Source organism: Paramormyrops kingsleyae, chromosome 23, assembly GCF_048594095.1.
Source record: "Paramormyrops kingsleyae isolate MSU_618 chromosome 23, PKINGS_0.4, whole genome shotgun sequence".
Classification (NCBI taxonomy): Eukaryota; Metazoa; Chordata; class Actinopteri; order Osteoglossiformes; family Mormyridae; genus Paramormyrops; species Paramormyrops kingsleyae.
In genome coordinates, this window is record NC_132819.1 from 9828067 (window position 1) to 9854975 (window position 26909).

Genomic DNA, 26909 nt, shown 5'->3' on the forward strand with positions numbered 1-26909 from the left:
CTGGAATGAAAAACTTCAAGGGAGCTGTTGGGCTCACAGACTCCTGTCCCCTGGATCCTGGAAAAAAAACTCAGTTTCAAACAACTTTAATGAATTAATACTAAACCTTAATTTTATATAGTTACTCATATGGTGAGTGAACAAGATTTAGTCTAAAAGCTTTTGAAAAATGTTAACCAACTGATCATAACAAGGCAAGAGCCAAAACGGCAACGGAAATGAAAGCATGACTCTTCTGTGCTGAAAGCAGCTTCCAAGTGGCTGCTGGGTCACGTGCTGATGAAGCGTTTCTCTGCCGAGGAATGAAAGTTTTGGGTGAAGCCAGACACGTTCCTCCCTGCATCACCAAAAAGAGGGTCGACATTCATGCAACTACATTGACAATAAAATTATAATAAAATACTTACAGAAATGACAGGTGGGTATTCAGTCTCGGCCCTGTGTTATGAAATGTGTGTTATAGGCATAATATTAATTTAAATCATGTCTAAACAGTAGAACCCAATCTTAGCTTCTGGTCTGTGATGGGAGGTCCAGGTTGGGTTGGGCGGTGGTTCTGAGGCTAGGGATCCGTGCCGGCAATCTGAGGGTGGCTGGTTTGAATCCTGTAAATGCTAGGAGTGATCCGGCTCTGTTGGGCCCTTGAGCAAAGCCCTTAACCTGCAATTTCTTTGTCCTGGGTATGACGTTAATCTACATCCAGCCCTATAAGCAGGTCCTCCAACTTACAGCGGAAATTTGAGGGTTGGTGGCAGGATTGGCACTCCAGCCACCAGAAAAATATCACACTGTTCCATTCCATTCAAACTAGCCTGGTGCTGAGGTATCACTTGCCCCATGGCTGTGGTGCTGAGGTATCAGCCATGCCATGGCTGAACTGGGGTTCTCATCCCTGAGGTGGGTAGTCATGTGGTGGTGCGGCAACAGGCTCCAATCAGCACCCCCCCCCCCTCCGCAAAAAAAGCAGTACAGGAAATTTATCGGGAAAAATGCGTTACTATAATAGATGATTTTTTGTTTCCACATATTGTCTAGACACTGCCTGGTTACTTAACTCCACACTGTTTCGATTTGCTCCGTTTTCGGTACCGCCTCTGAAGCAATCGCTTTTATTGTGCAAACAAGATTACAAGCGCAAGGCATAACTATAAATGGGCTCCATTACTATTGGCCGCTGAAGGTTTAATGTGCTTACAGCTGGGGGGCGTTTTGTTCTCTATATTTCAGTGAATCTTCCTGGTCTCCGACAGAATGGAAACAAGTTTTGTGTAGATCAGAAACAACCCGTAAGTGTGGCAGTAATACAAAAAAGTGCTTAAATTAGTTGTGGACAAAAATATTCAGATTGGGAGCCATTTCTGCTTATCTTCCTCTGCTGGATTCCCACCGAGTCTAAAATACTGCTGTCCGGAACATGACTCCTGTAAGCGCTTATATTTTAGTGACTTTCGTGGCTTTATGTGGCTCTAAGGGCGCACTGAGCGGCAATGTGCTGGTGGTGCCAGGAGAGTACAGCCACTGGCTCAACATGCGTGCCATGCTGGAGGAGCTGGTGAACCGCAATCACAGCGTCACCGTGCTGGTGAATTCCGCCTCCCCGACGGTGGACTACACCCGCCCGGAGCGCTTCCACTTCGAGGTCTTCCAAGTGCCTTTCAGCAAGTGCCAGTTGCACGGCATTTCCGAGGAGCTCATCCGCTTCTGGATATACAATGCGTCCGACGCTTCCGTAATGGAAATTGCGTCTAAGGTCATAGAAGTGACGAGCCAGGCGACACCTCTGCAGATGCAAGCGTGCGACGCGATGCTCCGCGACAAGGAGCTGCAGGACAAGCTGCGACGCGGCGGCTTCCATGTGCTGCTGTCTGATCCCATGATCCAGTGCGGCGATCTGCTGGCCGAATCTCTCGGGATCCCCCTGATCTACTCCTTAAGGTTCTCCTTCGGTTATACCATAGAAAGGTTTTGCGGACAGCTGCCAGTCCCGGCTTCTTACGTCCCAGCCGCCCCAGGACAGTATTCCGACCAGATGACTTTTGTGGAAAGATTAACAAACGTCTTAATGTATGCCTTTCATACCTCATTTTTTTACATCCACTCGGTAGTCAACTGGAATAGATACTACAGTGACTTTTTGGGTAAGGTAAAAAATTGGAGACAACGATCATGTGTAGAAAAATTATACCCAACAAATCAGACATTTGCACAATGAACGAAATCTGATAGCTAATTTCTCATGTATATCATAAATGAAAAAATTTTGTGAAAGTAATTCTAATTTAAATTGATCACATCACTATTTTTTGGTAAAGGTTACTTGAATTAATATTTACTATCATACTGCTGAGTTTATGCTTGTTTGTCCATTATACCTGCAAAATGTAGGAGAATGATCAAATACGTACAGATAATACACAAGGCAAATTGTATTGGGGGTAGCAGCACTGAAATTGAAGTAAAAATGGACAGCTATGCTGAGTCAGGCAGTAGGCCTACATAGTGCAGGACATGCAGCCGTAACTGTAGTTGCGTGTCCTGGCGATGAGGCCTGGTCTTATCTATCACAAGATAAGGATTGCATTTAAAGTTCAAGGTGTACAGTTAATCATTCATTATATTTTGCGATATGTCAAAAAATCAGTTTGTAACATTGCTAATCATCTAAAAGATTGTTGCATTTCTTCTAAAAAGAAGATAGTTGTGCTGTGGAGTCCTTCTTCTGTACGCTTAGATAAGTACGCTCCAGTGAAAGTGGCTTCAGTGATGCACAGAATCTCTCGATGTTCTCAGTTGATAAACTGGCTGAGATGAAAAAGCCACCGCAGTACAGCGCAGTGAGCCACTGCAGTACAGCGCAGTGAGCCACCACAATACAGCGCAGTGAGCCACCACAGTACAGTGCAGTGAGCCACCACAATACAGCGCAGTGAGCAGCAGGGTGGCGTCAGACACTGGGGCTGCGAGTCTGATACGGCTCTGATTGTCTGTGTCTGTCGGTTAGGTTTTATAAAAAATCTGTGACTGCAATCAAAAAACTGAAAATGCCAAACGACTTGCATTTTGTTTGGCTACTTATGGTTAAGATTAGGGCTGGGTGGGGGTTACGGTTGTCATAGTTGGGATTAGAGTTTTGCCCATACAAATGAATGGACAGTCCCCACAAGGAGATGAATACAGATGTGTGCATGTGTGTGCTCTATCTGTCCTGTGCAGGCAGACCCACGACGGTCTGTGACATCATGGGGAAGGCGGATGTTTGGCTGATTCGCACCTACTGGGACTTTGAGTATCCTCGGCCTTTGCTACCGAACTTCCAGTTTGTGGGGGGTCTTCACTGTCAGCCGGCCAAACCGCTGCCCAGTGTAAGTGCCTCTGAAGCGGGACCTGAAAGTCAGGTCACCCTGAAAGTCACCCTCAGTCAGGCAGCTTACGAGTGTCCAAAACTTTTGATAATCACAGCCAGGCGCTTCTCCACAGATGAATGTGAACCCATATTCAGAATATGTGAATAAGCACTTATTTGACATGGTCTCAGAGGAGAGCTTTGTTATGCAGCACAAGAGAGGGATATCATTTTGAAATTCACATGGGAATTGCAGTGATACCTGTTTTGGTTCCTGTGAATTTTACATAATAGTGCAAAGTACTCTGCAGTGAATCAGCCAAAGTTACTAAAATGATATGTGTAAGAGAGTCACCTTAAAAATGACAGCTCATTACATCATACCGTAAAACTGTATATTGCTGTAGTTCTGCTTGGTGGTTCCCCACCTTCCGGCCTGCGCCGGCAGCTGGAAGGTGGATGGAGAGAGAATTTACAGAACATTACTGAACAGTTTCCGAAGCGATACGCAGCGAGGGGTGACTTTCAGCCCATTTTCATTATTGTTTGTGTCACTGCCATAAACCTTCTGAGGGAACCTGAACTGTTGTGTTTCAGGATATAGAAGAGTTTGTGCAAAGCTCTGGAGATGCTGGCATTGTGGTGGTTTCTTTCGGAACGCTGATTCCGAACCTGACCCGGGAAAAGGGGAACGTGGTTGCTTCTGCTCTTGGACAGATCCCACAGAAGGTCGGGGCCGGACTATTAACCAAACTAAACCATTTTCAAAAGTATTTCAAACTCACTCCCGTGTATGCAGCACAGTTGCCTGGCGGGATTCATGCTAGATACCTGTTCAGCAACAGCAGGGCCATCGTTGTTCTATGTTCTTAATTGCTGCAGAACCTTCTGCTCTGTAATGATCCAAGGATGTTCACTGTGTATCTGTGTTCTTCTGGCAGGTTCTGTGGAAGTACAGCGGGGAGAAACCAGACACCTTAGCTCCGAACACTAGAGTTTATGACTGGTTACCACAGAATGATCTTCTGGGTAATGCGTTCACTGTCTGTAAAATGCCCACTGCCACCTTGTCAGTCTTCTAACTTAATAGGTGGCATAGAATAACCCACCATCTTCTGTCACGTCAATAAGGTCACCCCAAGACCAGAGCTTTCGTTACCCACGGTGGCACCAATGGCATCTATGAAGCCATCTACCACGCCGTCCCCATGGTCGGAGTCCCCATGTTTTCTGACCAGCCTGAGAACGTGGCCCGTATGAGGAATAAAGGAGCTGCTGTTGTCCTGGACTTTAACACCATGCGATCCAAAGACCTGGTCGACGCCCTGAACACCGTGATCAACGTGCCGTCGTAAGCCAATCATGAGTGTCACTGCGGTCAGAAAACTACAGCAGTGCATAATCTTAAGGCGAGCCTTTCAAACTGAGGTTTACTGTGTAAAGTCACTAGCTATCCTGAAGCTAGAATGCTGCATTACATATATATTGAAAAAATTAATCAACCTCAGTTTAAAATGTAACCCAGGTAATTCAATGCAATGCATACAAATAATGTCCAAATGCAGTGACAAGATAATTCATTTTAAAGCTGCTTAATTTCCATTTTTAATTAACTTCTTGACTGTCTGAAGTCTCTTTTGGCTTTATCTTGTCTTCTTGTGATTTTGCGTTCACAGGTACAAGGAAAGTGTCATGAGGTTGTCTCGGATCCATCACGACCAGCCGATGAAACCGCTGGACCGCGCCGTCTTCTGGATCGAGTTTGTGATGCGGAACAAAGGAGCCAAACACCTGCGTGTCCAAGCTCACAACCTGACCTGGTACCAGTACCACAGTCTGGACGTGCTGACTGTGCTGCTGGGCAGTGCCACACTGGCTCTTTACACCTTTCTCAAGACATGCAAATATTGTTTCTGGTTGTGCTGCCAGAAATCAAAAGCAAAGAACAAAACGGAATGATTTCTGTACTTTTTTATACTTTATTAAAAAACTTTATTTATACTTTTGTATAAATTTCCTGTAAGCAGTTAAACTTTTAAACACTGTGCTATATATACAAATGATTTGTCTTGTCAGTACTGACTTGATACTTCATTTTTAAAATTTTAGTCTCTATAAATAAAAAATTAGGCAAAGGAGCTAAATAGCATCTGACCCAGTCAATGTTTCCCTGCATGACATAAATCCTGTTAGTGCAGGGATCTCCAACTCCGGTCCTGGAGAGCTACTATTCAGTCGGTTTTCCTATCCTACCGGCTTCTGATGAGCCACACCTGTTCTCAGGTAAATCCCAGGGCCAGGTGTGGCTCATCAGAAGCCAAGTAGGATAGAAAACCTACTGGATAGTAGCTCTCCAGGACCGGAGTTGGAGACCCCTGTGTTAGTAAATGATGTGGCGCTCCCCCTAGTGGACACTGGAAACCTTACACTCCTTACAGGTAAATATTCTTTCATTCTGGGACCAAGTAACAGCTCAGTTCTAGTCTGTCACTCAAGTGTTTTTTTGTTTAAACTGCTACTGAATTGCCTGTATCAGAAATATTGCTCTTAGTCTCAGGTGCTAACCTGTGGCGCCCCCTGGTGGCTCAGCTGGGTATTTATGAGGGGCTGAGCTTCTGCGGCTGAGTAGTTGGTGATTCCACACAAAGTGTCAATGAAATGGGAGGCAAACTGTGACGGTCTTGGCAGCTCATGAATATTTACATATATCTGCTGCCATTGGATCTCCTTTGTTCAACAAAGAACTCTCAGCTTGATAGTCACAGAAGCAAGCTGTATATGTGTTTGAGAATCTGTTACACTGTTTCATGTTCACACAGTGCATCTACAGTACATGTCAGGCAGGGCCCCCGACTGGGGGGAACCGGCTTGGCCTGTAACCTTTAAATAATCTGTTGGAATAATTTATGAAAAATACACATTTGTGAAAACTAGAGTGAAAATGGTTTGGTCTGTCACTTGTAGAGAAACTCCTCCCTGTCTCCCCAATATAAGTTTTACTTTGTACATCAGAGGAGTAACAGAACGTATTCAAAGAGTTTTTAGGAAGTATAACATTAATACAATTGTCAAACCACACACAATACTCCGTCAGATATTGGTTCATCCTAAAGATGAAGTACATCCGGAAAACAAATGCAATACTATTTATGAGATCCCATGTAAATCATGTAATAAAACTTATATTGGGGAGACAGGGAGGAGTTTCTCTACAAGGAAGAGCGAACATAAGAAGGAGTGTGAAAAGGAGACAGCAATAAGACAAACCCGGACCGTAAAAGAAAAGGCACAACAGGTAAACTACAAATCAGCCATAACAGATCATTGCAAAAGGGAGAACCACATCATGGATTGGGGAAATGCCAAAGTCATCCGCACAGAAGACAACAAACATCAGCGCTGGATCAGGGAGGCCATGGAGATCCGGAAACGAAGCCCGAGGACCATCAACCGGGATGAGGGAGCATACATGCTCTCACACACCTGGAGTGACATCCTACAGGGGACGAACAGACAGCTGAAGGCGTGACCGATCCGTCAATCCAGACGGGAAGGCCACGCCTTCGAGAACATCAGCTGATAACTAATGAGTTACCGACAACATCCGGTAACACTCTGAGGAAGACGACAGCGAACGTCGAAACATGTCAGGTGAATAAAACCTAAAAAAATTAGATGTCTGATAAAAAAGAAAAAATAGCATTGTCATAATTACTTTAAGACATAATGAATATAATTGAAAGATCACTAATACTCGTTATGGAAGAGGTTTGCGAAGAGAAACATCAAATATAAGTGAAGAGAGCAACAGCTGGGCAGCCACATTTCCAAAAGGGAGATGTTGTGGGTGTAAGGGAAAGAAGTCAGTGTTGTGACTGTACTAGTCTGTTTAATATCTGACACTCAACAGACTCTGAAAACTTGTGCCAACTAAAACCACTTGTCTAAAATGCACCTATCTTGTGTTTGTTTACCTGCTGTTTTTGCACATGTCTGCACACGTGCACTTTACCTGACATACGTGCAATTTACATCTTTTTTGTATTGTCCCAGTCCTTTTATGTAGCACCATGGTCCCGGGGAACGTTATTTCATTTCACTTTGTACTGTACCACGTATATTGTTGAAATGACAATAAAAGCAACCTTGAACCTTGAACCAGAAATTCTGCTGACTTTTCAGCACCTGAAGCATCGCCATCCAGGAAAACATACAGAATACAAACGCTTACAGTCACAGACGCCAGTAACATCAAACCTGCTCCCTGGAACATGGAGTCAGGAAAATGCCAGCAGAAAATCATACTGTCAACTTTTTCTAGGGTTACGCCCTGTGACAAAAAGATTTGTTAAAATTAGAACCCAGTATGATCCTCGTGGGTCTTTAGTGCTGTATAAATTACCCACCATGTGTGAGCTTTACCGTCTTGCGTCTGACTTCCTTGTGTTTCCCCACTGGATTTGGGTTCGGTGCTTGTTGGGTTGTGCTATAATCCTGTTCAGGACTATAATAAAAAGCGTGTTCTGTCCTGGCAAACAAGTCTCCTCGTCCTTCACGATTTTCACGATGCCTCAGTCCTACAATATACTGAACTTTGAACTAGGGTTAGATAAGCTGTGACACAATGCCTGTCTTTGGGTCGTGTGTTCTGTGGGCCCTTGAGTAAGGCCCTTAACCCAGACAGCTGATCCCAGCATGCTCTGCAGGTATGTATATAATAGCCCATTTTTTTGTGTTAAAAAGCAGTAGAAGCAGAATAATGTTGGAAGCTATAATTGAGCTCATAAGCTCTATGTGTATAACTCACATCTATCCATTCATTCGTCTATTCTGTATACCCATTTGTCCTTGCAGGGTAGCGGGCGTCCTGAGCCCATCTCGGAAGGAACGGGCGCATGGCAGGGAATAACTTTGGATGGGATGCCAACCCACCGCAGGGCACACTCACACACCACTCACGCAAAAATAAGCAACTCAAATTCACGAACAACCAGAAGGAAAGCTCAAGGGGAGAACATGCAAACTCCACACACTCCTCAGGCCGCGTGCTGAGGTGTCACCCAATATGTTTCATCATATTGTCTACATTGCCTGGTTACTTAACTCCACACTGTTGTGATTTGCGCCGTTGTCGGTACCGCCTCTGAAGCAATCGCTTTTATTGGGCAAACAATGACTATAAACGGACTGCATTACTATTGGCCGCTGAGGGTGTGTGTGCTTACAGCTGGGGGGCGTTTTGTTCTCTGTATTTCAGTGAATGTTCCTGGTCTCTGTCAGGATGGAAACAAGTTTTGTGTAGATCAGAAACAACCCGTAAGTGTGGCAGTAATACAAAAAATTGCTTAAATTAGTTGTGGACAAAAATATTCAGATTGGGAGCCATTTCTGCTTATCTTCCTCTGCTGGATTCCCACCGAGTCTAAAATACTGCTGTCCGGAACATGACTCCTGTAAGCGCTTTCATTTTAGTGACTTGCGTGGCTTTGTGTGGCTCTAAGGGCGCACTGAGCGGCAATGTGCTGGTGGTGCCAGGAGAGTACAGCCACTGGCTCAACATGCGTGCCATGCTGGAGGAGCTGGTGAACTGCAATCACAGCGTCACCGTGCTGGTGAATTCCGCCTCCCCGACGGTGGACTACACCCGCCCGGAGCGCTTCCACTTCGAGGTCTTCCAAGTGCCTTTCAGCAAGTGCCAGTTGCACGGCATTTCCGAGGAGCTCATCCGCTTCTGGATATACAATGCGTCCGACGCTTCCGTAATGGAAATTGCGTCTAAGGTCATAGAAGTGACGAGCCAGGCGACACCTCTGCAGATGCAAGCGTGCGACGCGATGCTCCGCGACAAGGAGCTGCAGGACAAGCTGCGACGCGGCGGCTTCCATGTGCTGCTGTCTGATCCCATGATCCAGTGCGGCGATCTGCTGGCCGAATCTCTCGGGATCCCCCTGATCTACTCCTTAAGGTTCTCCTTCGGTTATACCATAGAAAGGTTTTGCGGACAGCTGCCAGTCCCGGCTTCTTACGTCCCAGCCGCCCCAGGACAGTATTCCGACCAGATGACTTTTGTGGAAAGATTAACAAACGTCTTAATGTATGCCTTTCATACCTCATTTTTTTACATCCACTCGGTAGTCAACTGGAATAGATACTACAGTGACTTTTTGGGTAAGGTAAAAAATTGGAGACAAAGATCATGTGTAGAAAATTATACCCAACAAATCAGACATTTGCACAATGAACGAATTCTGATAGCTAATTTCTCATGTATATCATAAATGAAAACATTTTGTGAAAGTAATTCTAATTTAAATTGATCACATCACTATTTTTTGGTAAAGGTTACTTGAATTAATATTTACTATCATACTGCTGAGTTTATGCTTGTTTGTCCATTATACCTGCAAAATGTAGGAGAATGATCAAATACGTACAGATAATACACAAGGCAAATTGTATTGGGGGTAGCAGCACTGAAATTGAAGTAAAAATGGACAGCTATGCTGAGTCAGGCAGTAGGCCTAAACGGTGCAGGACATGCAGCCGTAACTGTAGTTGCGTGTCCTGGCGATGAGGCCTGGTCTTATCTATCACAAGATAAGGATTGCATTTAAAGTTCAAGGTGTACAGTTAATCATTCATTATATTTTGCGATATGTCAAAAAATCAGTTTGTAACATTTCTAATCATCTAAAAGATTGTTGCATTTCTTCTAAAAAGAAGATAGTTGTGCTGTGGAGTCCTTTTTCTGTACGCTTAGATAAGTACGCTCCAGTGAAAGTGGCTTCAGTGATGCACAGAATCTCTCGATGTTCTCAGTTGATAAACTGGCTGAGATGAAAAAGCCACCGCAGTACAGCGCAGTGAGCCACCGCAGTACAGCGCAGTGAGCCACCACAATACAGCGCAGTGAGCCACCACAGTACAGCGCAGTGAGCAGCAGGGTGGCGTCAGACACTGGGGCTGCGAGTCTGATACGGCTCTGATTGCCTGTGTCTGTCGGTTAGGTTTTATAAAAAATCTGTGACTGCAATCAAAAAACTGAAAATGCCAAACGACTTGCATTTTGTTTGGCTACTTATGGTTAAGATTAGGGCTGGGTGGGGGTTAAGGTTGTCATAGTTGGGATTAGAGTTTTGCCCATACAAATGAATGGACAGTCCCCACAAGGAGATGAATACAGATGTGTGCATGTGTGTGCTCTATCTGTCCTGTGCAGGCAGACCCACGACGGTCTGTGACATCATGGGGAAGGCGGATGTTTGGCTGATTCGCACCTACTGGGACTTTGAGTATCCTCGGCCTTTGCTACCGAACTTCCAGTTTGTGGGGGGTCTTCACTGTCAGCCGGCCAAACCGCTGCCCAGTGTAAGTGCCTCTGAAGCGGAACCTGAAAGTCAGGTCACCCTGAAAGTCACCCTCAGTCAGGCAGTGTACGAGTGTCCAAAACTTTTGATAATCACAGCCAGGCGCTTCTCCTGAACCTGACCCGGGAAAAGGGGAACGTGGTTGCTTCTGCTCTTGGACAGATCCCACAGAAGGTCGGGGCCGGACTATTAACCAAACTAAACCATTTTCAAAAGTATTTCAAACTCACTCCCGTGTATGCAGCACAGTTGCCTGGCGGGATTCATGCTAGATACCTGTTCAGTAACAGCAGGGCCCTCGTTGTTCTATGTTCTTAATTGCTGCAGAACCTTCTGCTCTGTAATGATCCAAGGATGTTCACTGTGTATCTGTGTTCTTCTGGCAGGTTCTGTGGAAGTACAGCGGGGAGAAACCAGACACCTTAGCTCCGAACACTAGAGTTTATGACTGGTTACCACAGAATGATCTTCTGGGTAATGCGTTCACAGTCTGTAAAATGCCCACTGCCACCTTGTCAGTCTTCTAACTTAATAGGTGGCATAGAATAACCCACCATCTTCTGTCAGGTCAATAAGGTCACCCCAAGACCAGAGCTTTCGTTACCCACGGTGGCACCAATGGCATCTATGAAGCCATCTACCACGCCGTCCCCATGGTCGGAGTCCCCATGTTTTCTGACCAGCCTGAGAACGTGGCCCCTTTATGAGGAATAAAGGAGCTGCTGTTGTCCTGGACTTTAACACCATGCGATCCAAAGACCTGGTCGACGCCCTGAACACCGTGATCAACGTGCCGTCGTAAGCCAATCATGAGTGTCACTGCGGTCAGAAAACTACAGCAGTGCATAATCTTAAGGCGAGCCTTTCAAACTGAGGTTTACTGTGTAAAGTCACTAGCTATCCTGAAGCTAGAATGCTGCATTACATATATATTGAAAAAATGAATCAACCTCAGTTTAAAATGTAACCCAGGTAATTCAATGCAATGCATACAAATAATGTCCAAATGCAGTGACAAGATAATTCATTTTAAAGCTGCTTAATTTCCATTTTTAATTAAATTCTTGACTGTCTGAAGTCTCCTTTGGCTTTATCTTGTCTTCTTGTGATTTTGCGTTCACAGGTACAAGGAAAGTGTCATGAGGTTGTCTCGGATCCATCACGACCAGCCGATGAAACCGCTGGACCGCGCCGTCTTCTGGATCGAGTTTGTGATGCGGAACAAAGGAGCCAAACACCTGCGTGTCCAAGCTCACAACCTGACCTGGTACCAGTACCACAGTCTGGACGTGCTGACTGTGCTGCTGGGCAGTGCCACACTGGCTCTTTACACCTTTCTCAAGACATGCAAATATTGTTTCTGGTTGTGCTGCCAGAAATCAAAAGCAAAGAACAAAACGGAATGATTTCTGTACTTTTTTATACTTTATTAAAAAACTTTATTTATACTTTTGTATAAATTTCTTGTAAGCAGTTAAACTTTTAAACACTCTGCTATACAGTGGTGTGAAAAACTATTTGCCCCCTTCCTGATTTCTTATTCTTTTGCATGTGTGTCACACAAAATGTTTCTGATCATCAAAAACCGTTACCTATTAGTCAAAGATAACACAAGTAAACACAAAATGCAGTTCTTAAATGAAGGTTTTTATTATTCAGGGAGAAAAAATATCCAAACCTACATGGCCCTGTGTGAAAAAGTAATTGTTAAAAAATAACTTAACTGTGGTTTATCACACCTGAGTTCAATTTCTGTAGCCACCCCCAGGCCTGATTACTGCCACACCTGTTTCAATCAAGAAATCACTTACTGTAAATAGGAGCTGCCTGTCTCGGTCCCCGTGATCAGCTGTGCAGAAAGCTCGTTAGGTCCGTTAGTCTCACCTCCTGTTCCTGTCCCCTTGATAACCAGCCACAGCTGCCTCGTGTTTCCTCCTCTGTTAATCTTGTATAAAAGTGTCTCCTAATGAAATGCTCCCAGTTCGGTTATTGTTCTCTGTCCGCGTCGCTGCTCTGCCTGGTTTCCCCGCAATAAACACCCTACTTGGGGTTATACTTACCGACAGCCTGTCTTCGGGTCGCTCCGACGTGACAACAGCATTACTGTATTTTCCCAAACTTGGGCTATACATAAAACATTGGTAACACTTTGACGGAGCACAAATGATGCAGCATTATGCTGTTACTTATGTATTAATTAACCACAAACTAATTCAGTGATTTCATACCGATCCCTTGTTAAAACATGCGTCACGATTCCTTAATGATGAATTATCTCAAGCAGTTACTATATTTGTTACTATATATCTGTTACTTCTGTACACATTTGTGAACGACTGAAGGAACAAGTCATGAGTAACAGAAGGTAAATACTGATTTAATGTTTGTTCTTCATTAATGAACCATGACGCATCTTTTATCTGAAGTAGCGACTGTATTTGTTAATGATTTGTCAGTAGTAACTTACTTATTGCTACGTATTTGTGCCCCATCAAGTAAAATGTTACCAAAACATTTGATAGTCATTGTCATCCCCTGCGCGATAGACAAACAGAAACGAAACAAAATGAAATGAAAGCGAAGTGCATCAGAATATCTATATGGCCTTTGGTTTCGGTTTCCTGACTTCACAGGCTGGGCGGCATAAAACGGTTACAATGCGTCCGAGTCCAAGATCGGATAAGCCAGTCTGCCTGAAGTCAGTCATCGTCAGGAACAGACAACACACCGGGGATTTGGGCTCTCTAGACAGGAGGAGGTTGTGTAAAATGGCTACAGGTTCGTATAATAATAACAATAATAATAATAATATTTGGAGCGTTCCATTCTTGAAAAATTCTTAGCAACACGGACCATACAACAACCGTATATTATAGATCCTATATTTTATAATTATAAAGCTGGTATGTCTGACTTTATACCCTTAACTATCAGACTGGACTCCCGCTCTCTGGTCGGATACCTTCGCTCAGCTGGAAGAGGACGAGCTGGAACACGGCGACAGCTGGGCGTTTCAGTTCAACTACAGCCTGACGGAGACCCTGACTAAGGAGGAGAGGAGACGAGGCTGGAAGATCTACTGTCACCGTGCTTACGGAAGGTGAGGTCGCCCTTTCACGGAAACTGTGATTTTTTAGATGTTTTATTACTATGCATAATAATGTCTACTTAAAACTACAAAAACGAGCTTATAGAACTGCATGACGTGCAACGCGATATGGAAAAACGGAGTGAGTTTAGTCTAACAGCCATGATATATGACTTTATAAACAAATGTGTTCTTGAGTTTACTCAACTGATTTACAATGACCCTTTCAGGACTTGTGATAATTATTTAAATTTTACATTATATGAATAATTTAAATAGTGTGATATGAGGAATGAACACTGACCACACGGTATTTTGCATGCTGAGTGACTGGTCCAGAATGATCGCTCATACATTTAGCAGTATGAGGACCGGCAGGCCCCGGCCACAGACACCGGAGGTGTGGATGATAAAGTATCTTCACGGCTCCCATTTCAGGTTCAGGTGCAGCAGATGTTCCAAACGTTGGCCCTCCGCCAGAGCTGTAGTCCTCTTCCGCTACCGCCTGCAGAGCTCTTTGTGCCGGGGAACCGTCATCATGCGGCCCTTTGGCCAGGCCTGCCGCCGCTGCGACGGGGATTTTGAACGGCCGGGGTTCTCCCCGAAGGTGGTAGAGGACGTCCTGCTCTGCCTCTTTGGCAAGATCAGGAAGAACTGCTACGGAGAGGAAGAGGAGGGTGATGAAGACCTTGGCTCCGACAGCTCTGAGAAGGTGTGGACCAAACCCCATGAGAGTGCGCTATGCGAGGCCTGCAGTCAAAACATCTGCTGCCAGGATGAGTAGTGCCTGCGGGGCCCAGGAAGGCAGGCATTCCGCAGGCCTAACTCTCTGTAGAGGGGACATGGGCTGGGGGATTGTGTGCTGCTTTGGGATCTGTCCTTTTTACCTGATAAATAACCAGCAGTAGGGGTTTTAAACCCTTGTGTCTGTAAGAGTATTGCAAGCCAATTACCCATAAATCACTGTATATAAGCAGACTGATATTTATACTCTGTAAAATGTTTTGAATACATTAAAATCTTTCCGCTTTTGAATTTAACTATATATAGATGCATTTTTAATGCAATAATATATTTTTATTGTCTTGTGTAATGTTAAAATTTTAATTCTTAAATGTTAATAAATTTGAAGAAATCATGAACAATATATACTAATGTAATCAATATTTTTTGGTGTAAGGAGTATTGTGGTTAGCACTTGTTAAAAAAAAAATCAGCGGAAAATTGCCAGACAATCTGTCACGGCGGGAGCAACGGAAGGTAGACAGGTTGGAAATTTTATTAAAGATGCAATTAGCAAAAAAACAATTAAATGGATACAAGGGTCACACAAAAGGAAATGAGAAACAGGGAGGCAGGGATGGAGTTGGACAGGGGACTGACAGAACCAACACTTAGTGAATGGAAGGTGTCACACTAGAAATCTAGTTTTACTGACCTGGAATGATAAAGTACAAGGGAGCTGTTGGGCTCACAGACTCCTGTCCCCTGGATCCTGGAAGAAAAACTCAGTTTCAAACAACTTTAATTAATTAATACTAGTGCTGTCAAATGATCAAAAATTTTAATCAGATTAATCACAGGGTTTCTGTGGATTAATTTTGATTAATCACGATTAAATATCATTAATTTTTAATCTATATTAATCACATTTAATTTTGCATGAGCAAACAGACTTAAGAAAGAAGGGAATATATATGCACTTAACATGTTAACTGAACATCTTTAACATGAGTCGGATGCATTCCATCTGCCACAGAAGAGCAATACCATGGACCCATATCAAAAAGCAAGATTTTTTGCTTAGCCGGACAACTTGTCGGATTTAAGGTACCTCAATTTAAACGGTCTTTATCTTCGTTCGCTTACAATTAGCACGAACTACCATAAATCCGACAAATAATCAAACTAATCATTAAGTCCAATTATAGCCTGGTTAATTGCCATTGTTAGCAATATCAGTTTATAACACATTACGTACGGTGCTTCACATATAAAACTCCGTAGCAACACATCCACAGATAAGTTGGACGGTATAGCGTGTGCGACCGATTTAATGAGCCACAAATGAGAAGTAGTGCTTAAACCGTATAAAACTACAACTTTCCCTTCTTTTGATAAAGGGCGCAGCCATCTTGGATTCTGAACTCGGGATCCTCTGTGCTGCTCCGAGATATTTCTCGGATGTCCGAGAAACGGGAGCGCATGTAGTCACTTCCGGCTTCAAAACTCCGGAATCCGACTCGGAATACAAGTTCCGAGGGGAAATGGAACGCACTAAAACTACCGGTAAATGGGTTGACAGAGACATTTCAGTGATTTTGAATCATTCTGCGCTGCAGATGGGTTAATTGCGTTAAAATTTTTTTATCAGATTAATCATGATGATGGATTAATCCGAGTTAACCCGTTAATTTTGACAGCCCTAATGAATACTAAACCTTAATTTTATACAGTTATTCATATGGTGAGTGAACAAGATTTAGTCTTAAAAGACTTTTGAAAAATGTTAACCAGCTGATCATAACAAGGCAAGAGACACAACCCGCGGATGAACGGCAATGAACAACGGCAATGAACGGCAAATGAAAGTATGACTCTTCTGTGCTGAAAGCAGCTTCCAAGTGGCTGCTGGGTCACATGCTGATGAAGCGTTTCTCTGCCGATTAATGAAAGTTGTAGATTAACATCTACGTTCCTTCCTGCATCACCAAAAACAGGGTTGACATCCATGCAACTACATTGACAATAAAATAATAATAAAATACTTACAGAAATGATAAGTGGGTATTCAGTCTTGACCCTGTGTTACAAAATGTGCATTATAGGCATAATATTAATTTAAAACATGCCTAAACAGTAGAACCCAATCTTAGCTTCTGGTCTGTGATGGGAGGTCCGGGTTGGCTTGGGCAGTGGTTATCCAGGGATCCATGCCGGCAATCTGAGGGTGGCTGGTTTGAATCCTGTAAATGCTGGGAGTGATCCTGCTCTGTTGGGCCCTTGAGAAAAGCCCTTAACCTGCAATTTCTTTGTCCTGGGTGTGATGTTAATCTAGCCTACATCTAGCCCTATAAGGAGGTCCTCCAACTTACAGCGGAAATTTGAGGGTTGGTGGCAGGATTGGCACTCCAGCCACCAGAAAAATATAACACTGTTCCATTCCACTCAAACTAGCCTGGTGCTGAGGTATGGCCCGCCCCATGGCCGTGGTTCTGAGATATCGCCCGCCCTTTGGCCATGTGCTGAGGTATCGGCCGCCCCATGGCTGCACTGGGGTCGTCATCCCTGAAGTGGGTAGTCATGTGGTGGTGCGGCAACACGCTCTAATCAGCACCCCCCCAAAGCAGTGCAGGAAATGTATCGGGAAAAATGCGTTAATATAATAGTCTAGATGATTTTTTGTTTTGACATATTGTCTACATCAGTGGTTCTCAAACTTTTTCAGCAGGAGGCCCCCTTGTGTAGGGTGAATCCTTTTGTGGCCCCCCTCCTCAAAAAAAAAATCATGACGCAAAACATCCTCAAACTTACAATTTTACTTAATTTTAGATTTTAGATTCTGTTTGTAGTCTTTATTTCTCTGGTTTGTTAAATTTACATTTCACAAAATATAACATTGTATTAAAACAGTTTTGACAGTAAAACTAACATTGTCTGAAAAGTGCAACAAAAGTAGGCTACTGAATAGCCTACTGAACAGTAATTTATGATGTCCATAGCAGCGTAGTGTGCTACGTAAAATTTATATTTACATTTTTTTTATACTTTCTATTTTTTTTTAAAATACATTATATTTTACATAGGTTGACAAGCTTGATTTACATACAGTAGAGATGCGCGGATGGCGGTTATATCCGCGGGCGCTGCGGATAATCCGCGGGTTGGGTGGGTCGGGTAATAAAAAAATACATTTTAATTAATTGCGAGTGGGTCGCGGGTGGATGAGATCAATCATTAATGATGCAAATATCAACTACATTCTCTAAAATACGAACCTGTTTTAAATGCATTTTTCATCAGGCAGACAGTCGCTAATTTGCGCTCTCGTCTTAAAAAAATACGTGCTTGGCGGGAGGAGGGGGTGTCCATTTCTTAAAGCAGAAATGGAGGCGAAACAGATCCGAGAGAGACTAAAAAGGGAGAATTAAAAACAAAACAAAAGGAAGGAAAGAAAAGTTCTGTGTGGGAGTGGTTTAGCGAAGTGCCTATCGCCTGTTACCTATCGTCTGTATAAGTGCCTACGAGTTTTTTTGGGGAAAAAAAGTTCTTAATTGTTCTCTCTTTTTTTTATATATCTATTTGGAAAGCATAATATTCTGTATTATTTGAATAGATAGGGCTAATAAATTTGCCGTTATCCAGTCATTGTGTGTTTATGTGTTGCAGCGACAGAAACGGTGATATTCCCATTAAAGTCTGAATGGAGTAGGCTAAAGACTGTTTATTTTATTGAGAAAATGTTGGTTAATCTGGCCAAAGACAAAATTTGTTTTATGAATAAATGTTCATTTAAAGCAGCATACGATACGCGTATTATTTTACTATCAGAGATACGCAGATTAGCTCTAAAGTCACTGAATCTGCTGTTAAAAACGAAGAAGCGGGTGCGGATATCTATATCAGAGAAAATTATAGGTGCGGGCGAGTGGCGGGTGGATGATTTGTTTAAAGCCGCGGATTCGGGTGACATTTTAGCTGATCCGCGCATCTCTAACATACAGGTAATTTTTTTTTTAGATTCTACAATTTCGATGCGGCCCCCCTAGCGCCATCTGGTGGCCCCCCAGGGGGCCGCGGCCCCCAGTTTGAGAACCACTGGTCTACATTGCTTGATTACTTAACTCCACACTGTTTCGATTTGCGCCGTTTTCGGTACCGCCTCTGAAGCAATCGCTTTTATTGTGCAAACAAGATTACAAGCGCAAGGCATAACTATAAATGGGCTCCATTACTATTGGCCGCTGAAGGTTTAATGTGCTTACAGCTGGGGGCGTTTTGTTCTCTATATTTCAGTGAATCTTCCTGGTCTCCGACAGAATGGAAACAAGTTTTGTGTAGATCAGAAACAACCCGTAAGTGTGGCAGTAATACAAAAAAGTGCTTAAATTAGTTGTGGACAAAAATATTCAGATTGGGAGCCATTTCTGCTTATCTTCCTCTGCTGGATTCCCACCGAGTCTAAAATACTGCTGTCTGGAACATGACTCCTGTAAGCGCTTTCATTTTAGTGACTTTCGTGGCTTTATGTGGCTCTAAGGGCGCACTGAGCGGCAATGTGCTGGTAGTGCCAGGAGAGTACAGCCACTGGCTCAACATGCGTGCCATGCTGGAGGAGCTGGTGAACCGCAATCACAGCGTCACCGTGCTGGTGAATTCCGCCTCCCCGACGGTGAACTACACCCGCCCGGAGCGCTTCCACTTCGAGGTCTTCCAAGTGCCTTTCAGCAAGTGCCAGTTGCACGGCATTTCCGAGGAGCTCATCCGCTTCTGGATATACAATGCGTCCGACGCTTCCGTAATGGAAATTGCGTCTAAGGTCATAGAAGTGACGAGCCAGGCGACACCTCTGCAGATGCAAGCGTGCGACGCGATGCTCCGCGACAAGGAGCTGCAGGACAAGCTGCGACGCGGCGGCTTCCATGTGCTGCTGTCTGATCCCATGATCCAGTGCGGCGATCTGCTGGCCGAATCTCTCGGGATCCCCCTGATCTACTCCTTAAGGTTCTCCTTCGGTTATACCATAGAAAGGTTTTGCGGACAGCTGCCAGTCCCGGCTTCTTACGTCCCAGCCGCCCCAGTACAGTATTCCGACCAGATGACTTTTGTGGAAAGATTAACAAACGTCTTAATGTATGCCTTTCATAACTCATTTTTTTTACATCCACTCGGTAGTCAACTGGAATAGATACTACAGTGACTTTTTGGGTAAGGTAAAAAATTGGAGACAAAGATCATGTGTAGAAAAATGATACCCAACAAATCAGACATTTGCACAATGAACGAATTCTGATAGCTAATTTCTCATGTATATCATAAATGAAAACATTTTGTGAAAGTAATTCTAATTTAAATTGATCACATCACTATTTTTTGGTAAAGGTTACTTGAATTAATATTTACTATCATACTGCTGAGTTTATGCTTGTTTGTCCATTATACCTGCAAAATGTAGGAGAATGATCAAATACGTACAGATAGTACACAAGGCAAATTGTATTGGTGGTAGCAGCACTGAAATTGAAGTAAAAATGGACAGCTATGCTGAGTCAGGCAGTAGGCCTACATAGTGCAGGACATGCAGCCGTAACTGTAGTTGCGTGTCCTGGCGATGAGGCCTGGTCTTATCTATCACAAGATAAGGATTGCATTTAAAGTTCAAGGTGTACAGTTAATCATTCATTATATTTTGCGATATGTCAAAAAATCAGTTTGTAACATTTCTAATCATCTAAAAGATTGTTGCATTTCTTCTAAAAAGAAGATATTTGTGCTGTGGAGTCCTTCTTCTGTACGCTTAGATAAGTACGCTCCAGTGAAAGTGGCTTCAGTGATGCACAGAATCTCTCGATGTTCTCAGTTGATAAACTGGCTGAGATGAAAAAGCCACCGCAGTACAGCGCAGTGAGCCACCGCAGTACAGCGCAGTGAGCCACCACAATACAGCGCAGTGAGCCACCACAGTACAGCGCAGTGAGCAGCAGGGTGGCGTCAGACACTGGGGCTGCGAGTCTGATACGGCTCTGATTGCCTGTGTCTGTCGGTTAGGTTTTATAAAAAATCTGTGACTGCAATCAAAAAACTGAAAATGCCAAACGACTTGCATTTTGTTTGGCTACTTATGGTTAAGATTAGGGCTGGGTGGGGGTTAAGGTTGTCATAGTTGGGATTAGAGTTTTGCCCATACAAATGAATGGACAGTCCCCACAAGGAGATGAATACAGATGTGTGCATGTGTGTGCTCTATCTGTCCTGTGCAGGCAGACCCACGACGGTCTGTGACATCATGGGGAAGGCGGATGTTTGGCTGATTCGCACCTACTGGGACTTTGAGTATCCTCGGCCTTTGCTACCGAACTTTCAGTTTGTGGGGGGTCTTCACTGCCAGCCGGCCAAACCACTGCCCAGTGTAAGTGCCTCTGAAGCGGGACCTGAAAGTCAGGTCACCCTGAAAGTCACCCTCAGTCAGGCAGCTTACGAGTGTCCAAAACTTTTGATAATCACAGCCAGGCGCTTCTCCACAGATGAATGTGAACCCATATTCAGAATATGTGAATAAGCACTTATTTGACATGGTCTCAGAGGAGAGCTTTGTTATGCAGCACAAGAGAGGGATATCATTTTGAAATTCACATGGGAATTGCAGCGATACCTGTTTTGGTTCCTGTGAATTTTACATAATAGTGCAAAGTACTCTGCAGTGAATCAGCCAAAGTTACTAAAATGATACGTGTAAGAGAGTCACCTTAAAAATGACAGCTCATTACATCATACCGTAAAACTGTATATTGCTGTAGTTCTGCTTGGTGGTTCCCCACCTTCCGCCCTGCGCTGGCAGCTGGAAGGTGGATGGAGAGAGAATTTACAGAACATTACTGAACAGTTTCCGAAGCGATACGCAGCGAGTGGTGACTTTCAGGCCATTTTCATTATTGTTTGTGTCGCTGCCATAAACCTTCTGAGGGAACCTGAACTGTTGTGTTTCAGGATATAGAAGAGTTTGTGCAAAGCTCTGGAGATGCTGGCATTGTGGTGGTTTCTTTCGGAACGCTGATTCCGAACCTGACCCGGGAAAAGGGGAACGTGGTTGCTTCTGCTCTTGGACAGATCCCACAGAAGGTCGGGGCCGGACTATTAACCAAACTAAACCATTTTCAAAAGTATTTCAAACTCACTCCCGTGTATGCAGCACAGTTGCCTGGCGGGATTCATGCTAGACACCTGTTCAGTAACAGCAGGGCCCTCGTTGTTCTGTGTTCTTAATTGCTGCAGAACCTTCTGCTCTGTAATGATCCAAGGATGTTCACTGTGTACCTGTGTTCTTCTGGCAGGTTCTGTGGAAGTACAGTGGGGAGAAACCAGACACCTTAGCTCCGAACACTAGAGTTTATGACTGGTTACCACAGAATGATCTTCTGGGTAATGCGTTCACTGTCTGTAAAATGCCCACTGTCGCCTTGTCAGTCTTCTAATTTAATAGGTGGCATAGAATAACCCACCATCTTCTGTCACGTCAATAAGGTCACCCCAAGACCAGAGCTTTCGTTACCCACGGTGGCACCAATGGCATCTATGAAGCCATCTACCACGCCGTCCCCATGGTCGGAGTCCCCATGTTTTCTGACCAGCCTGAGAACGTGGCCCGTATGAGGAATAAAGGAGCTGCTGTTGTCCTGGACTTTAACACCATGCGATCCAAAGACCTGGTCGACGCCCTGAACACCGTGATCAACGTGCCATCGTAAGCCAATCATGAGTGTCATTGCGGTCAGAAAACTACAGCAGTGCATAATCTTAAGGCGAGCCTTTCAAACTGAGGTTTACTGTGTAAAGTCACTAGCTATCCTGAAGCTAGAATGCTGCATTACATATATATTGAAAAAATTAATCAACCTCAGTTTAAAATGTAACCCAGGTAATTCAATGCAATGCATACAAATAATGTCCAAATGCAGTGACAAGATAATTCATTTTAAAGCTGCTTAATTTCCATTTTTAATTAACTTCTTGACTGTCTGAAGTCTCCTTTGGCTTTATCTTGTCTTCTTGTGATTTTGCGTTCACAGGTACAAGGAAAGTGTCATGAGGTTGTCTCGGATCCATCACGACCAGCCGATGAAACCGCTGGACCGCGCCGTCTTCTGGATCGAGTTTGTGATGCGGAACAAAGGAGCCAAACACCTGCGTGTCCAAGCTCACAACCTGACCTGGTACCAGTACCACAGTCTGGACGTACTAACTGTGCTGCTGGGCAGTGCCACACTGGCTCTTTACACCTTTCTGAAGACATGCAAATATTGTTTCTGGTTGTGCTGCCAGAAATCAAAAGCAAAGAACAAAACGGAATGATTTCTGTACTTTTTTATACTTTATTAAAAAACTTTATTTATACTTTTGTATAAATTTCCTGTAAGCAGTTAAACTTTTAAACACTGTGCTATATATACAAATGATTTGTCTTGTCAGTACTGACTTGATACTTCATTTTTTAAATTTTAGTCTCTATAAATAAAAAATTAGGCAATGGAGCTAAATAGCATCTGACCCAGTCAATGTTTCCCTGCATGACATAAATCCTGTTAGTGCAGGGATTTCCAACAATCCTGTAGAGCTACTATTCAGTCGGTTTTCCTATCCTACCGGCTTCTGATGAGCCACACCTGTTCTCAGGTAAATCCCAGGGCCAGGTGTGGCTCATCAGAAGCCAAGTAAGATAGAAAACCTACTGGATAGTAGCTCTCCAGGACCGGAGTTGGAGACCCCTGTGTTAGTGAATGATGTGTCGCTCCCCCTAGTGGACACTGGAAACCTTACACTCCTTACAGGTAAATATTCTTTCATTCTGGGACCAAGTAACAGCTTAGTTCTAGTCTGTCACTCAAGTGTTTTTTTTTTTTAAATGCTACTGAATTGCCTGTATCAGAAATACTGCTCTTAGTCTCAGGTGCTAACCTGTGGCGCCCCCTGGTGGCTCAGCTGGGTATTTATGAGGGGCTGAGCTTCTGCGGCTGAGTAGTTGGTGATTCCACACAAAGTGTCAATGAACTGGGAGGCAAACTGTGACGGTCTTTGCAGCTCATGAATATTTACATATATCTGCTGCCATTGGATCTCCTTTGTTCAGCAAAGAACTCTCAGCTTGATAGTCACAGAAGCAAGCTGTATATGTGTTTGAGAATCTGTTACACTGTTTCATGTTCACACAGTGCATCTACATGTCAGGCAGGGCCCCCGACTGGGGGGAACCGGCTCGGCCTGTAAACTTTAAATAATCTGTTGGAATAATTTATGAAAAATACACATTTGTGAAAACTAGACTGAAAATGGTTTGGTCTGTCACGCCATGGCAAAGTCAAAAGTGGAATATTTAGCCCCCCTCCCCCAGTTAAGTGTCAAAATGGCAGGTTATCAAAAATCAGGTATGATAAGAAAATGAGAGATTTCAATAAACTGTCCATAAGGAACATTGCTTAATAGGACACATCAGATCACAGAAGCAAACTGAACTCCAACCAATCATTAGGCAGAGTTTTAGTATTTTTAAGAACAGACAACCTATGAACATTAAGCGCACGGCGATGTTGACTGAGTTATGCAGTACATGTTACTGTATTGGTAATACATGGTATGTATGGGTGATAACATGGGCTTTCAATATGGGTCTGCAACATCAGTAATACTCCTTATGGAAGAGATTTGCGAAGAGAAACATCAAATATAAGTGAAGAGAGCAACAGCTGGGCAGCCACATTTCCAAAAGGGAGATGTTGTGGGTGGAAGGGAAAAAAGTCAGTGTTGTGGCTGTACTAGTCTGTTTAATATCTGACATTCAACAGACTCTGAAAACTTGTGCCAACTAAAACCACTTGTCTAAAATGCACTTGTCTTGTGTTTGTTTACCTGCTGTTTTTGCACATGTCTGCACACGTGCACTTTACCTGACATACGTGCAATTTACATCTTTTTTGTATTGTCCCAGTCCTTTTATGTAGCACCATGGTCCCGGGGAACGTTATTTCATTTCACTTTGTACTGTACCACGTATATTGTTGAAATGACAATAAAAGCAACCTTGAACCATGAACCAGAAATTCTGCTGACTTTTCAGCACCTGAAGCATCGCCATCCAGGTAAACATACAGAATACAAGCACTTACAGTCACAGACCCCAGTAACGTCAAACCTGCACCCTGGAACATGGAGTCAGGAAAATGCCAGCAGAAAATCATACTGTCAACTTTTTCTAGGGTTACGCCCTGTGACAAAAAGATTTGTTAAAATTAGAACCCAGTATGATCCTCGTGGGTCTTTAGTGCTGTATAAATTACCCACCATGTGTGAGCTTTACCGTCTTGCGTCTGACTTCCTTGTGTTTCCCCACTGGATTTGGGTTCGATGCTTGTTGGGTTGTGCTATAATCCTGTTCAGGACTATAATAAAAAGCGTGTTCTGTCCTGGCAAACAAGTCTCCTCGTCCTTCATGATTTTCACGATGCCTCAGGGAACAATTGTGAGAAATGGCTGTGAAAATTGGGCTCTTCTTCGACTTCTACCTGTTTTGATAGGCCATCGTTTTCCAGAGGGCGACCAGGTTTGGGAGGTTTTGATGCTCTTGGAAGATGTAGTGGAGTTGTCATTGTCCCCAGGTGTCATAGAGGAGCCTGTGTACTTCCTGCAGAGCAAAATTTCAGAACAAAGAGATGCATTACAAAGAGCATTCCCAGACGAAAGACTATGACCTAAGCACCGCTATGTGGAGATTACTCAGAGCTCATTAAAGTGTTTGGGCCTCTTTCTCAGTTGTGGACAATGTGCTCTGAAGGAAAAGTTTTTCAAAAAAAGTTGTCCATCACACCAACAATTTCAAGAACATTGAACTCTAGCTGTGAGGCATCAGAAAATGATGGCATTCCATCTATCTGCCACCTTCTTTTTAAACCATCCACTGAGCCTACAAAAGTCGTATGTGATGGTTTCTTCATTTTCTGAAAATGTCCAGAGCACAATCTATGACATGAATGCCTGACAGAGTCCAGTCCTTGCATGCTTAGATGGTGTTAAGTATAGTGTGGAGATGGTGGTTTCAGTTGGTTCATGTTCTGGGCTCCCAGATTTCAGAATGATAACAAAGATTGTGGTAATCAACACTAACATTGTGTGTAACATTGCATATATGCAATGAAACTGGAAATTTTAAAAACCAGATAAGTTGGGCATCTACATATTTGCTCAGTTTTATCTAATATGAGTATAAAATGTATGTCAAGTAATGCAGAAAAGCAGACAATAAAACTAAAGCATATATTCAATACATGATGCATTTCTTTCAGATTCACAATTAGCCTAAATAGCTACAGAACCAGAATCAGCCCCCGCGTTTCCCTTGGGCGTGGCTGCTGATCAGCCATGCATGAAGCTCGTTAGACTTGTTAGTCTCGTTAGTCTCACCTCCTGTTCCTGTCCCCTTGATAACCAGCCACAGCTGCCCCGTGTTTCCTCCTCTGTTAATCTTGTATAAAAGTGTCTCCTAATGAAATGCTCCCAGTTCGGTTATCGTTCTCTGTCCGCGTCGCTGCCCTGCCTGGTTCCCCTGCAATAAACACCCTACTTGGGGTTACTTACCGACAGCCTGCCTTTGGGTCGCTCCAACGTGACAACAGTGTTACTGTATTTTGTCACACTTAGACTATACATAAAACATTGGTAACACTTTGACGGAGCACAAATGATGTAGCATTATGCTATTACTTATGCAGTAATTAACCACAAACAAACCACAAAGTCTTAGTTACATACTGGTCTCTTGTTAATCTATCATGAATGAATCGTGACATGTTTTATTTCAATATATTTATATATTATTATAGAATAATATATTTGTTACTATATCTGATACTTCTTTACATCTTTGTGAACGACTGAAGGAACAAGTCATGAATAACAATGCAAATACTGATCTCATGTTTGTTCTTCATTAATGAATCATGATGCATCTTTTATCTTTTATGGGGCAGCGTGTGGCTCAGTGGGCTAAGCCTATGTACCTGTAATCACAAGGTTACTAGTTTAAACCCAGCCTCAGCATGTCTGCGGGTCTTTGAGCAAGACCCTTACCCCCCCCAGCTCCCTGGGCACCACTGCAGGTGGCTGCTCTTTGCAGACAGCTTACTCCACAAAGAACAAGCTGAGGGAGGCATAAAGACAATTTCCCCATGGGGATCAATATAGTCTCAATTACTGTTATCTGAAGTAGCGACTGTGTTTTTTCAGTAGTAACTGACTTATTGCTACGTATTTGTGCCCCATCAAGTGAAGTGTTACCAAAACATTTCATAGTCATTGTCTCCCCCTGGGCGATAGACGAATGGAAATGAAACAAAATGAAAAGAAA

The 26909-nt window shown here is 43.5% G+C and overlaps 2 protein-coding genes and 2 pseudogenes across 5 annotated transcripts; all 4 read left to right on the forward strand.

Moving 5' to 3' along the window:
* Window positions 1-1061: 1061 nt before the first annotated feature.
* Window positions 1062-5481, forward strand: LOC140581921 (UDP-glucuronosyltransferase 2A1-like). 2 transcript variants are annotated; one of them, XM_072705794.1, is made up of 6 exons: window positions 1062-2138; window positions 3214-3362; window positions 3941-4072; window positions 4285-4372; window positions 4475-4694; window positions 5020-5481. In XM_072705794.1, the coding sequence occupies exons 1-6, from the start codon at window positions 1415-1417 to the stop codon at window positions 5300-5302; spliced, it is 1596 nt and encodes a 531-aa protein (XP_072561895.1). In that variant the 5' UTR covers window positions 1062-1414; the 3' UTR covers window positions 5303-5481. The 2 variants fall into 2 exon arrangements, with proteins under 2 accessions (XP_072561895.1, XP_072561896.1); XM_072705795.1 differs by having other exon boundaries at window positions 1068-1286.
* Window positions 5482-8539: 3058 nt separating this feature from the next.
* On the forward strand, window positions 8540-12116 carry LOC140581886 (UDP-glucuronosyltransferase 2A2-like; annotated as a pseudogene).
* A 585-nt stretch (window positions 12117-12701) lies between these two features.
* Window positions 12702-14943, forward strand: LOC111839767 (receptor-transporting protein 4-like). 3 transcript variants are annotated; one of them, XM_072705614.1, is made up of 4 exons: window positions 12702-13075; window positions 13344-13488; window positions 13645-13810; window positions 14237-14943. In XM_072705614.1, the coding sequence occupies exons 2-4, from the start codon at window positions 13368-13370 to the stop codon at window positions 14580-14582; spliced, it is 633 nt and encodes a 210-aa protein (XP_072561715.1). In that variant the 5' UTR covers window positions 12702-13075; window positions 13344-13367; the 3' UTR covers window positions 14583-14943. The 3 variants fall into 3 exon arrangements, with proteins under 3 accessions (XP_072561715.1, XP_072561714.1, XP_072561713.1); XM_072705613.1 differs by having other exon boundaries at window positions 12702-12851; XM_072705612.1 differs by lacking the exon at window positions 12702-13075 and having other exon boundaries at window positions 13112-13488.
* A 3700-nt stretch (window positions 14944-18643) lies between these two features.
* Window positions 18644-22963, forward strand: LOC111839733 (UDP-glucuronosyltransferase 2A2-like; annotated as a pseudogene).
* The last annotated feature ends 3946 nt before the right edge of the window (window positions 22964-26909 follow it).